General features: G+C 36.2%; 1 protein-coding gene across 6 annotated transcripts in view; it reads left to right on the forward strand.

Moving 5' to 3' along the window:
• LOC109350993 (helicase protein MOM1-like) overlaps positions 1-12,035 on the forward strand; it is a 16,606-nt gene extending 4,571 nt beyond the window's left edge. For 4 of the 6 annotated variants that reach the window (XM_019592298.1, XM_019592299.1, XM_019592301.1 and 1 more), the window contains exons 6-16: positions 657-911; positions 1,123-1,263; positions 1,351-1,659; positions 2,292-2,471; positions 3,356-4,268; positions 4,399-4,431; positions 4,534-4,655; positions 6,207-6,311; positions 7,938-10,208; positions 10,301-10,514; positions 11,129-12,035. In XM_019592298.1, the coding sequence (XP_019447843.1) occupies positions 657-911; positions 1,123-1,263; positions 1,351-1,659; positions 2,292-2,471; positions 3,356-4,268; positions 4,399-4,431; positions 4,534-4,655; positions 6,207-6,311; positions 7,938-10,208; positions 10,301-10,514; positions 11,129-11,799 (5,214 nt within the window). In that variant the 3' untranslated portion in view covers positions 11,800-12,035. The remainder of the gene's footprint in view (positions 1-656; positions 912-1,122; positions 1,264-1,350; positions 1,660-2,291; positions 2,472-3,355; positions 4,269-4,398; positions 4,432-4,533; positions 4,656-6,206; positions 6,312-7,937; positions 10,209-10,300; positions 10,515-11,128) is intronic. The other 2 variants (XM_019592303.1, XM_019592302.1) reach the window with 2 other exon arrangements.

A 13,538-nucleotide genomic window follows, 5' to 3' on the forward strand; every position in this document is an offset into this window, starting at 1 on the left:
TTTGTTGTTAAATGAGTTGTGTTGTCGTACTGATGAGGAAAAGTAGTAGTGACACCTACTGATGAATGTATGATAAAATCACGCCTTAGACAGTTTGTGTCGTATAAAAGCTCCAATTAGGAGTTTTTTTGGTCCAATTAGAAGAAGAGTTGACCAAATGGAGGATTGCCAAATAGTTATTGGTTGATGGTGGATTTAGTCATTTAGTTCTAATTGGCCTTTCGGATGATTTGGTTTATGATAGAACCCAACAATGTCCATGTAGCCGACACTGCCTAGTAGGAAAACATTTTGGTTGTTTTTATTGTTGTTGTATATAGTATGTTCAAATTTTTGAAAAAAATGAAAATCTCTATAGACAAAATTCCTACTAATCAGATGGTAGATAGCCCCAATACCTAGAGTTAGAAGGGGACCACAGAAAACATTAAAATGAATTTCGAGCTAAATGACCTTCCTGGAGACATTGCTTTTGGGTGTGACACAATGTTGTTGTTTGACCTATGTAGCTGGCCCCACCTAGTGGGAAAAAGGTTTTGGTTGCTGTTGTGCTATATTTTTATTCCATGACCTATTGGAGAGCCATTTGAAATTTTTGTGTTTGAAGTTGTGTCAATTGATGTTCTTAAAACCAAGTCTCTGTACGTGTTTTTCAGGAAAGAATTTTGAAAGTGGTTGCATTTATCGCAACGTTGCAGTCTGATATTTATCGTCCTTTCCTCATAATCTCAACTGCTGCTTCTCTCCATTCATGGGAGGATGAATTTAACCAGTTGGATCCATCTATAGATGTTGCAATTTACAATGGGAACAAAGAGATGCGTAACAGTATAAGGAGATTTGAATTATATGATGAAGGAGGTTGTATACTCTTCCAGGTGCTCATAGTTGTTCCAGATATCCTGATTGAGGTATGTTCAAGAGCAGGTTACTGATATTGATGGGAGTTATCAGCATTATCTTCATTTAGGGGATGGCCCCCAGGAAGGGGTGGGGGATTGGATATGAGTTATCTCATTGTTTGATTGGGATTTATGGTTTCCTTCCATATGTAGTCTATTAATTTTTTCCTCTAAAAATTGTTTTGTGATGCTTGTCAACCTAAGTAATGTTATCATGCAGGATTTAGATGTTTTGGTAGGCATTGAATGGGAAGCAATCATTGTGGATGAATGCCAATCCCCTAAAATCTCTTCTTATTTCAAGCAAATTAAGATGTTGAACACACATCTAACGGTTCTACTTTTCCGTGACCAGCTAAAGGTTTGTTTCTATTCATGTCTTGGTTTCAGCTTCTCCCTCAACTTAAACTTGTATTGTTGCCTTATGCGATTCTTCTGGCTTTTTCAGGATAGTATTGAAGAAAACATTAATATTCTGGCTCTCCTTGATTGTCAAAGTGGTAATGAAAAAGATGGTTCAACATCTAATTCCAGTAACAATATCGTTGAGCTGAAGAAGAGGTTGTTAAGTCATATTGCATATAAGTGCCAGACTGACTTCTTTAGGTTTGTTGAGTATTGGGTTCCTGTACAGATATCTTATGTGCAGCTTGAGCAGTATTGTGGTATTTTGCTTTCTAATGCTTCAATTCTTCGGTCTTCGTCAAAAGTTGATACTGCTGGGCCTCTTCGTGATGTTCTTAATTCAACCCAGAAGGTTAGTTTGTACCTTTGAATTAGTTGCATCGTTGGCATGAGATCAAATACTATAGATTTAATCTGGGTTCTACCTCTGTTATTCTTCAATATTTGGTTTGCGCCATATAAATTAATATTTTTTAATTTTTTATTTGTTATGGGTAAGTTGTTGATAGATTGTTACTAATACAGTGAAACAGATTTGTAATTTCAAGCATGTGGAACATCAATTGTAATCAATTGGGTACATGTTTGGCTCATCAGTGATCAGAAAATTGATTTAGATTTGCATTTTATTAAATCTGTTTGTAAGTTTACAGTATTGTGATTTATGTTATGGAGCTTATTTGTTCCTAACTGAAAATAGAAAGAATTTGACAAAAATCAATCTGTGTTTTAAATTTGGTGTTGACATAGTTGATCCATATCATAGAGATCGACAAAGTTTTACATTGACGGTCGACTACCTAACACACCCTTCACCTTTTACCCGGGCTTAGGACTGATTATGATATCGTTTGGTCCATGTAGCCTGCCCCATCTAGTAGGATTAAGGCTTGTTTGTTGTTGTAATTAATTTGGTGTTCCTCAGCATTTTATGACAAAGCTGTCAAGTAGTTATAAATGTTATGGTTTCACATTTTTGGGCAGTGTTGTAATCATCCTTATGTTCTTAATCCATCCCTGCAACCTTTGCTTACTGAGGGCCTTCAAACGACATCACCTGAGTTTCTGGATGTTGGTTGCAAAGCAAGTGGCAAGCTACAACTTCTTGATTCAATGCTCAAGGAGTTGAGAAAAAAAGATTTACGAGCACTCGTTCTTTTTCAGGTACAAGTTTTGAAAACTCACTGGTTTGAATTTGCATCCTAAACATTGTTAGGAATAGTACAGAAATGAGAAATGATTTGGTTTCTAAATTGTATATGTAATTTAATTTATTTCAAAATGTTATTCTCATCCCCACCACGTTGAAAATTTAGAATTCTTTATGTACTTATTAAACTTGATTTGGCTTATTAAATTAAATTTTTATGGCTATTAAATATGTTTTGTTTTGTATATCAATTTGGTTTGATATGTAATCATCAATCTAGAAGCAAATATCCCAGATGCGTTGGTCCCATATTTGTCTTACATGTAGTGCCTTCGTCTCTATCCTAGAAGCAATTGTCAGCCATAATTTCAACTTCAAATATTTTTTATGCTAACTGCTAAGAATATAAAACAATTCTATATTTTCATGTAATAAGCTTAAAGCTTAGTAAACTTTAGCTTGAGGGGAGTGTTAGGATATATGAAAGTATCTTATAGAGAATATCTAGAGGATACTTAGATACAGAGAGAATAAGTCATGTTATGATGATTCTATCTTAGATTAGTTTAGAGTATCTTGGAAGATCTCTTAGGATTGAAATTACTTTATCTTATCTTTTATGACTTGTTTCCATTATGAGGACTATCAGAAAAGCTTAGAAACAAGTTTTAATTAAGATGTTCAATTTTTTCAGTAAGGCTTGAACGTCTTGTTTTTTGTTGTTGTTGTTTGGTTTTGTCTTAAGTCTATTAGCTGCTTTCTCTAACTTCCCCACTGTACAATATTTATGTTATCTTTGGTGAGGACATGGGGACTGTGATGTCCCTCTTTCTCTTATACACCATCTTTCATATGAGACAAGGTAGTTCAGTGGCTTATACTTTTATTGAATTTCCAGTCTATTGGTGGTTCCGGTATTTTGGTCGACTTCCTGCTACTAAGATTTGGTCAAGATTCTTATGAAGGGATCGATAGATCTTCTCCAATGAGCAAGAAGCAATCTGCCATGAAAAAGTTTAACAACAAGGACAATGGATGCTTTGTCTTTCTGTTAGAAACAAGTGCTTGTCATTCAAGTATCAAATTGTCATCAGTTGACGCTGTTATTATATTTAATAGTGATTTGAACCCAATGAATGACGTAAGATCTCTTCAGAAGATAACACTTGATTCACAGTTTGAGTTCATAAAAATATTCCGTTTATATTCATCTTTCACTGTTGAAGAAAAAGCCTTAATATTTGCGAAACAAGATAAGACCCTTGACATCAATATACAAAATATAAGCCCAAGTACCACTCATATGCTGTTGATGTGGGGTGCGTCTTGTCTATTTGATGATTTGAGAATCTTTCATGATGGTGAAACTTCTGTCTCAAGTCTAAAATCCTTGTTTGGTGGAGAACCACATTTAAAAGCAGTCCGTGAATTCTCATCCATACTATCTCAGGATGGTGAAAATAATGACACAAGCAACTGTTCATTTTTACTGAAAGTCCAGCCAAATGGGGGGAAATACCGTGGAGATTTTTCTTTGCTTGGTGAGCAGAAACTTAAGTTCCTAGATGAAGAAGCACCCCATATTTTTTGGACAAAACTTCTGGAGGGAAAACAATTTAAGTGGAAATACTCATGTGGCTTATCTCAGCGGAGCCGTAAAAAAGTTCATCAGGTTAATGGTTCATTAGATAGGCCTGATCTTGTGAGTGAAAGCATCTCAAAGAAGCGTAGGAAAGTGAGCAACAATACTATTGTTGATCAGCCTTCTTCAAAATCTGGTGGTCAGAAGTTATCTGCGGGAGTCAAGGCAGGTTAGTGGTGGCTTTATTGCTTTCACTTTGTTATTACCTTTTCATTGTTCAATGAGTGTGATGAATAGGAAGAATTGTTGACCATTGTTGTTTTTGTGGTGCCTTCTGAAACCATTACATACTTTTGCAGGAACGTCTAAAAATCCGTCTGGAGGTCTGGCCGGTAATGTCACTCAATTCTTGCTCGCTTTAATTACTTGTGTTGCCAATCCATTCCATATAAATTGCAGTCCTTACTCAATGTGTTTGCCTGATCAAATATCAGGTGGGGATCCCAGTAATGGTGTTGAATCAGAGAAAAATAGTAGACTGCATGATGAGCAGAGGAGTTTACATCTTTTGCTGAAGCCAAATATTACAAAGTTCTGCGAAGTTCTTCTTCTACCAGTATGCAGCAACGTTCACTTTGTTATACTTTCTGTTTGTTTTTCTGCCATGGTCATTTTACTGTTGACTAGATTGCAATTTTAATTACCAGATTTAGTGTTGATATAATGTGACTTCTGAAAAATTGTACCGAAAATAGGCAGTTCAGCAATATTTTTTAATGTCAGGCCTTCAAAATTCTGTTGACTTGATACAATGTTCCCTTTCTGCTTTTGATGTTGGGATAGCTTGCTAAACCTGCCTTATTCTTGGCATATAAAGATGAGGAGGTGTAGTGTCACTGATCTGAAGTTTTTAAGACTAAGGTTGAAGGAAGAGAGATTGGATAAGTATGAAACATTTTGCTGCAATATCTGATTGTGGCTGTTCTTGGTGTTGTGACTTTTTGTTTGAATGGCTTACAGTGATGTCTGAATTAAGAAATTAGAAGGTTTAACATTAAGAGGAAGACTACTGAGATTTCTTAGAACAGTTAGCGGAAGGAAGTTAATGAATTGGGAATTGGTGCATTGAAAATTAATATTAAGTAGTTCAGGGAATAAAATAGCCAAGGGCTAAATTAAAGTGGTCAGTGAGTCTTCAATCCAATATGATTATAAAGTAGTATGAGGAAAAGGGAGAAAAATTTACTGAGGTTGTATCTCTGTTATAGTGTTCTTTTGTAGGTCATTGTTTGGTTTGAGATTTGCTTTGTATCATTGATGTTATATGGACTGAATATTGATGTTAATAAGAGAATAAAGTCAACGTAGCAGATATAAGAATGTATTGGATGAGTGAACACACTAGAGAAGATAGGATTAGGAGAATGCATTAGGAAGGAAGTTGGGGTAGCCCCTATTGTAGAAAAAATTGTAGAATCACGCCTTAGGTGGTTTAGACATGTGCTGAGAAGGCTGTTAGAAACCCCAATAAGGAGAGTAGATCAAATGAAGGTTAGTCTACTTTTTAGAGGCAAAGGGAGACTAAGAAAAACCATAGGCAAGCCGATTAGGAAAGATTTAGAGATCAATGATTTGTTAATGAACATGATTTACGATAGACCATTATGACTTTGTTTGATCCATGTACCTGACTCCATCTAGTCGGATTTAGGCTAGGATGTTGTTGTTCTTGGTGGATTAATTTTATTGTATTATGAAGCTATTGTGTACTTTGAAATAACATGGACGACCACTTTACCTGTTATCAACCAATCTAGGACTCATCATGAATGCAGAGGCAGCACCTAAGGAAGGAGGAATTTGTGTTGCCTGTTCAAGTAGTTTCAGTTTTCCATATATATTTTAATCGCTGTGACTTTGGCCTTGGAAATTAATGTTGCAATCAATCCTCTAATACAACCCTGCATTCACGAGTGATATTTGTATCTTTTTATACTACTATTATTATTAAAAAAATTTGGAGTGATCTTTATGGCAATGTATACTAGTATTCATGAACTTGATAGCTAGTTTGGCCAAAATTTGTATTCATATGTCAATCTGAGCTTTATTATGACTGATGAGTCTGAATTTGATGTTATTTTGACATATCTTTTTTGTATTGCAGGATAATGTCAAGAGTACCGTGGACAACTTTCTTGGATACGTTATCAACAATCATCGTGTCCCTAGGGAACCAGTGTCAATATCACAGGCTTTTCAAATATCCCTGGTCAGAATATTTTCTTGCACTTTTGCTTAGTCCATCATTTCTTTTTCTTGTCTTGCATCCAGTTTTGCTCTCTAATATAGTATTTTCTAAAACAATTTTTTTGTCATTTTTTTCTCCTGTCGACCCCAACTAGTGGGATTAAGGCTTGATTGATTGTCATTTGTTTTTCTGCTTAAATATGTTGCAACTGTTGGTAACCAAAGCTCAGGTGGATTATATTACTTTTGATCTTTTCAGTCATTATTTCTTGATTGGTTTCATAGTCCATTTTATATGATTTGTGATTTATCAATCTTGGCTTCCTTTTCCTTTCCTGCTATAGCATCTCATGGAATTTGATTTGAATTTTTGACGTACCTGTCTCCCAAGTTATTAGAATGCATTATGTGCATATACAGCTTTTTTTCTTTGGCCTAACACTTCATTAATTTCTGTTGATTTTCATATTTTGATTTTTTTCTGTTGCTGCAACCCTACCTGCATGCAATATTTGACTGCTCAACTTTAAAGTCATTTCTTGTGTTGCACGCGCCTTGAAAATTTGTTTCGGTTGAGATTTTTGTCCCTGGAGCATGATAGTCAAATCAGGATACAGACAGTGGATCATTTCTTACAATTCATGATCAATTATCAAATTAAAAAATACTAAAATAAGAGTCATAAGACTTATAACAGCAAAATAACATAAGAAATAACACAAATTCAAGTCATAAGACCCGTTTCATAATAGCAAAATAGGAGAGGATCCACTTACTCCACATCTTAGCCATCAATTTTAGGAAAATCCAATTGTTTGAATTAGTGAGTAGATCTAAACCATTAGATTTCCCTAGAATTGATGGCTAAGATGAGGAGTAAGCTTTTTAAACTTACTCTTGGAGTAAGTGGATCCATTCTCTAGCAAAATAACTTAAGCTTAACTGTTCAAATTGTAGGAGTCACACCAATGTGACATCAAAATAACATGGATTGATTTTAACTATCAAAATTCACTGACATGCTTTCAAATTATATAAATAAGAGAAATTGTATATAACCTTTGCCCATTATGCTAACAAAACCATTACTTGACATTTCATATCCTAAGCCTTATGCTAGACAGTTTGACCTGGTTGGTTAATAGAAACCCTTAATAAAACCATAATAAGAGAAGAAGAAATTGCAACCGCAAGAGAAATGAGGCAGAAATATTCAAACAGTAAAAGACAGGAGAAGGGATAAGAACTTAACTTTATGTCATATTAGAATGGTAAATTTGGCCCATTCTGAAGTAGGTTTTTTTTATTTCATTTTTTTATAAAAGAGGTTCAAATTTAGGGTTTTAAAAAATGGGCCTTGTGTGGCCCCTCCGGCTTTGGTATGCGACCCGCTAGTTTCAGAGTTTCAGGAATTGCGATCCGGTGATACACTGATTCAGGACCGAATCTGGACCAAAATTGATGCAGCCTCCAGGACTGAAAGCATATTGAATTGTGATATTATCTTATGATATTGACTACCATAGTCTTGATAGCTCAGTGAACTGGGTCACTTTTCCTACCAATTATAAATGCATTTTATTTTTTTACAGGATTACATTTAGTATGTAAAACTGATAAGGTTTTTCTTGTATTGTGCAAGTTTCAGATTTGGGCTGCTGCTTCTTTTGTAAAGCATAACCTTGACCAGAATGCTTCTCTTATTCTTGCGAAAGAAATTTTGAATTTTGACTGCAAGAAGGTAGAGGTGGAGTATCTATATTCAATGTTGCGGTGTCTAAAGAATATATTTTTATATCGCACAGGAATTTTTGGCGATACTGGTTCTCCAAAGGCTTCTGAATCACGTCATGGGGTTTATTCCTGTACGGGACGAGAAGTTGAGTTGTTCAAAAAAGATATTTCCAAAAGTATTAAAGAAACTAAGAAGAAGTTAAAAAAGAAGCTGACAAAGCTATTTTCTATGCAACTGGAAGAGAAGCAAAAATTGAAAGCAGCTATTGAGGATGAAAAGGCTTACTTTGAGAGTAAGTACAAGCTAGAGTCAGCAGCTATTCAACGTTGCTCTCCTAATGATGTGGTAAGAGAAGAAAAGCTCAAGGATTTGAGTAGCGAATATGATAACAAAATTGGAGAATTGAAATGCGAGCATGAAACACGTCTCAAGGATCTTGAGGACATGCAGTCAGCTAAAATACGAGACTTTCAAGATCAGGAGGCTGCTTGGGTGGAAGAGCTTATGTCTTGGGCCAAAAATGAATTGTCAAACATAGATGTTTCAAAGGAACTTGGTAATGAGGTTGAATACTTGCAGACTTGTGATGAAGCACTGCCTCACAATGGTCTAAAGAATGTGGACCTTGTGTCTGGTCATTTTACTGAAGGAAAGGGTCATGATGATATGGTTGAAGCTATGACAGGAACCACGACTGGGGTTCCTGAAACCAATTCCCCTATACTTGAATTATGCAGTGGACCAGTTGAACTGCAAACTCCTTTGGCCCAGCCTATCGGTGCTAATGGAATGAGCATTATGGCTTCAGAAGATCGACCAGTCTCTCGACATGAGGACCATAATATAGCTGAGAATGAGAAGATTTTTTATGGTAACACAAGTACTGTAGATGAAGGTTATGGGCGTGAAAATTTTAGCCGTGGATCCAGAGACCCTGTAGATGAAGTTTTAGATAGAGAGTTGTCAAGACCATGTGGATCTACCAGTCCAAGTAGTGGTCCACCTAATATTACCCTTTCAAATTCACCTCTAGAGCACCAAAATCGCGATGGTGTCTCATCTTGCATACATGATGGACAATTTCCAGTTGAAGTGCCAGAAACTATTCATGAATGGCGCACAGTAAGTGTATTAGAAAGAGAGATACCTGCAGAAATACCTGGGGTTGCCAATTTTACTGATTGTCCAGCGAGTGCAACTCCTGTGGACAATCCTTCTGAAAATCAAATAACTATAGGAGATTCAGTAGATGTCCCAGTTTTAGATAATGTTTTGTCATCAAGACCCTGTGGAGCTGCTAGTCCAAGAGGTGGCACAGTTACTGATCCCATTTTGAATCAGCAACAAAATTTTGATGAAGTCTCTTTTAGTATACCCGATGGAGATATTCCAGTTATAGTGCCGGAAAATAGTCATGCAGTGGCTGATTGTCATAATAATGTGGAGCCTTTAACAAATGCTGGGTTGGTGCGTACTACATCTGGACAGCGGGAAGGAGTGCCTATAATGATGACAGAATGCACCTTGTCCCAGGATACTCCAATATCTAGATCAGTTGATGCCATGGAGTCTCCAGAACAAGTGCAGCAATTAACATCTGCAGAATCCCCCCCTGACCAGGATATAGCAGGAGAAATGCAGAACTCTTCCAAACAAGTTGGGCTGGTTTCTAGTCCAGTTGATATTATACCAGCCAATCAATCCAATCATGCTTCACTGAGCACGAGTCCTTCAGAGTTGGTGCAGCAATTAACATCTTCTGAGCTCCCTTATTCCAACCCAGATCCATCTAACATACATTTGGTACCTGCAGTTGAACATCAGCCCATCAATGAAGATGATCTCCCCTTCCATGATCCCGAGACATCAACTGTGGTTCCAAATCAAGATGTTGTGCAACCTGACCCAAATTTGGGACTAGATTCACATTCTCGTCAAGTTCTTATGCATCCTGCCTCAAATTCAAACCTGAGTTCACTTGCCCCTGGTGGGGTTGGAACACAGCCTTCAGACACAAGAAATTTGTCAACTCTTTCAGGGATCAGTCATCATAATCATCCTATCCAAACTGCAACCCATTCAGCTTCCGGATTTCTTCCGCCTTTGTGCTCTGAACCACTTAAGTATGAATTGGAAAGAATACAACAAGTAACAGAGAAAATTAAGCAAAACCATGAAGATATGGTTAGTTTCTATTTTACTTAATTACTGGGATGATGCTTATTATAGGTTTTCTATATTTTCTGATTACTGTAATGTTATTCTTGTTGGAGCAGAAATTACAATTGAAATCTGATTTTGAAAAGGAATATGCGGAACTTCGCATGAAGTATGACATCAAGTTTCAGGAGATCGAGGTTGAATTTCAGCAAACAAGGAAGAACCTGGATACAAGTCTCCATGCTGTTCTCATGAATAAGATATTGGCAGATGCTTTTAGGTCTAAATGCATGGTTCTTAAACCATCTGGTGCATTAGGAATACACCAAGGTATATTGGTTTTTAAGGGAGTTCAAAATTTTGATAATTGCTTTTAAAGCCGTGACTGGGATATGTTGAGATTACATGCTCTCACTTTACTGAAGTTCCTTTCCAGTTCTGTTTCTATAGTTGCAGTGGTTGTTTCCTTGCCATTTGTTGTTATTCTCTTATTGACTGATCAACTCAGTCTTAAGTATTAAGCCTAAGTATTGGATAGGTAGAGGGTTTTCCTTGTTTTTTGTGATGGTGTGAATGGCATATCAAAGCAAATTAAGAAAACATTTGCACTTAACTTCGGTGCTTACACATGCTGTTTACCATTTTCATAAACAAAATGATGAATATGTAATTTTTGAAGGAAGAAAATTAGTTATTACTGATTGTCTCAGTTCTTGGTTCTTTGTTATGGTTGTTTGGATTATTGTAAACCATGTAACTTGGGTTGTATCAGCAAATTTATGCTCTTAAATATGTAATTTTGCACATGTCTCTGTGTGTCTATGCATCCATCTCATGCTTGTTGTATTTTACTCAGTACCAGGCATGCGATCATTAAATGTGGATGCTAGCAGCCCATGGTTTTTCTGTATTGAGTCATTTCCTAACCACTATCTTATTGTCAGATGCAGGTGCTGCACACCAATTTCCTCAGCATTCAAGACATCGTGGTGCAACACACCTGCCCATGGTTGCTGGTCCATCTCCTTCTTCTGCACCTCCTGCACCCAGTCTGCATAATCCCTCTACTACGACGACCCCTCAGAATGTGGCCGCGCCTATACAGCCTGCTTATAGGACATCTGGAGTTTTCTCCAGTGTTCCTGCAAGACCACCTCTTATCAACTCTGTCTCTTTGCCATTGGGAGGTTCAAGACCACCTCTTATCAACTCTGTCTCTTCACCATTGGGAGGTCTCCAAGCTGGCAGTGAGATTCGGGCTCCCGCACCACATCTCCGGCCTTATAGTTCCTCCACATCTGTGCCAGCTACCAGTGTCCCTGCTCTTCCGCAAGGGATTCCACGTCAGCCAGCACCTAGTAACATCCCTGCAAGTTCTGCATTTTCTCACGGTCCACCTCGACCAAGACCAACAACCTATCAGTCTGATCCTCATTTGGGACGTCGGCCTGATAATGCAGGTGGGTTACCCAGTGCCAACTTATCTCCTGTAGACCTCCCAAATGTCCGGCCACCACCGTTGTCACATGATACTTCATTAAACCCACCTAGAGTTCGCACTGTTAACTCGTCCCATGAAGCTCCAGATTATGTCTATTTATCAGATGACGACTAACTAGAAGTTTCTGGTATATTTTTTTATTGACACCAGGTCTTGTTTCAACTTTTTGGACCCTAATGATTGAGGGTCTTACATGGATTTAGGTGTGCAGAGAGTTAGACTGATGATGGGGGTACCTCAATTATTTTTAACTTGTAACTGTTGATATTAAAATGTACATACATGTAATTAATTATCTCAGTTTTTTCTCTGCCATGTTATGAATATGTGGTGAGTGACTCGTGAACCAATAGGAGTACTTTTACTAGAGAGAATAAAGTATATCTTTATATTAGGAGATAAGTTATCACCTCCAATTACACATGTGTCATATTAAACTATTTTCTACAAACAAAAATCTAAAATTTAAACAAAATGACACATGTCATAATTTTAGTTGTTAAAAGAGATAATTTATTTTTTGATATATGAGATAATTTATTCTTTTTATTAAATAGAAAGGGAGATATAACCTAATCTATTTTCACATTCACTATAACCTTGAAAATGTTAGAGTTAAATTAAGAATATGGAAAGAGCAACAATGTGAGTAACTTACCTGAAGGAGGTTGCACCAATGCCAATGGTGACTCCATAACAGTCAATCTATTTGAGTATCCTATTCTTCTTCCGCTTACTTCTGGCCTTCACTCTTCCTTTTTTCCGCCGCAGCGCTTCCAGTACCTCCCGATTGCTAGTGTTTCTAAGAGTAATGTTATATTCTTATACTTTTAAAAAAATAAGATATATGCCCACTTTATTATGCAACATGAGTTAGTTATATTGATGTACTTGTGTGTCATGATTTTGGACATGACTAAAGTAATTAAGTACTCCACAATAATTCTAAAAGCATATTTTTGTCAAGGTTGCTCAGATAATTTTTTTAATATATCATAATATCAAAATCTAAATCTATTACCTTGTCATTATAGGTAAAGCTACCATATAATCATTACTTACTTTCAGGTCCTGTACTATTAATCAATACCCTAAAAATATTAATTAAGGACTTAAAATATAAAAGATATTGTATTAAAAAGAACAACCCTTAAATTTTAATATATGAAACACTATATTTTTTTCATCCCTTAATTAATAAGGCTGGTTAACATTCCCTTACTTTGTATTATTAGTCTCAATCTCTATCAGGTCGTTGTCTTTGAACATATTACTGCCATTTGAATTGACTTACAAATTTTCTACTTAGGAGTTAGGAACACACCACCACCTTCATTATCATATATTCATATGCATGTATGCCTACTTTTTTTAGCAATATTAAATTTTACAACCAACACCCTCATACTTTACTATTCAATTTTAGCAACTTTATCCTACCAATCTATTTAAATATCATTCGATATATCATCAGCTATGATTGGTCAGAAAAATATTTAATGATAAATTTTTTAACTTCAGTATATTTTTTTCGACGAATCATGGTTAATGACACAAATTATGGAACAACAGATGTGTTCCTCATACCCATCTTACCATTTCATTTCAGCCTACTTTTTTTTCTCTCTTTCTCTGAGTAATCAGCATGCATGATACCCCATACCTAATAACCTTACCTTACCTATGCATGTTTTTAACTCGGTGATCTTTTTTGCTTACCCACTCAACCTAAAAGCATATAAGAGAGTTGAAAATGTACCTACAAATTTAAGGAGCACAGCTAATTTAGGCACCTCAACAACCCAACTTGAAGAGGTTACCTAAGAGAGGCAAAAAGATCAATACTACTATAT

The sequence above is a fragment of the Lupinus angustifolius genome, chromosome LG06 (assembly GCF_001865875.1).
Source record: "Lupinus angustifolius cultivar Tanjil chromosome LG06, LupAngTanjil_v1.0, whole genome shotgun sequence".
Taxonomy (NCBI): domain Eukaryota; kingdom Viridiplantae; phylum Streptophyta; class Magnoliopsida; order Fabales; family Fabaceae; genus Lupinus; species Lupinus angustifolius.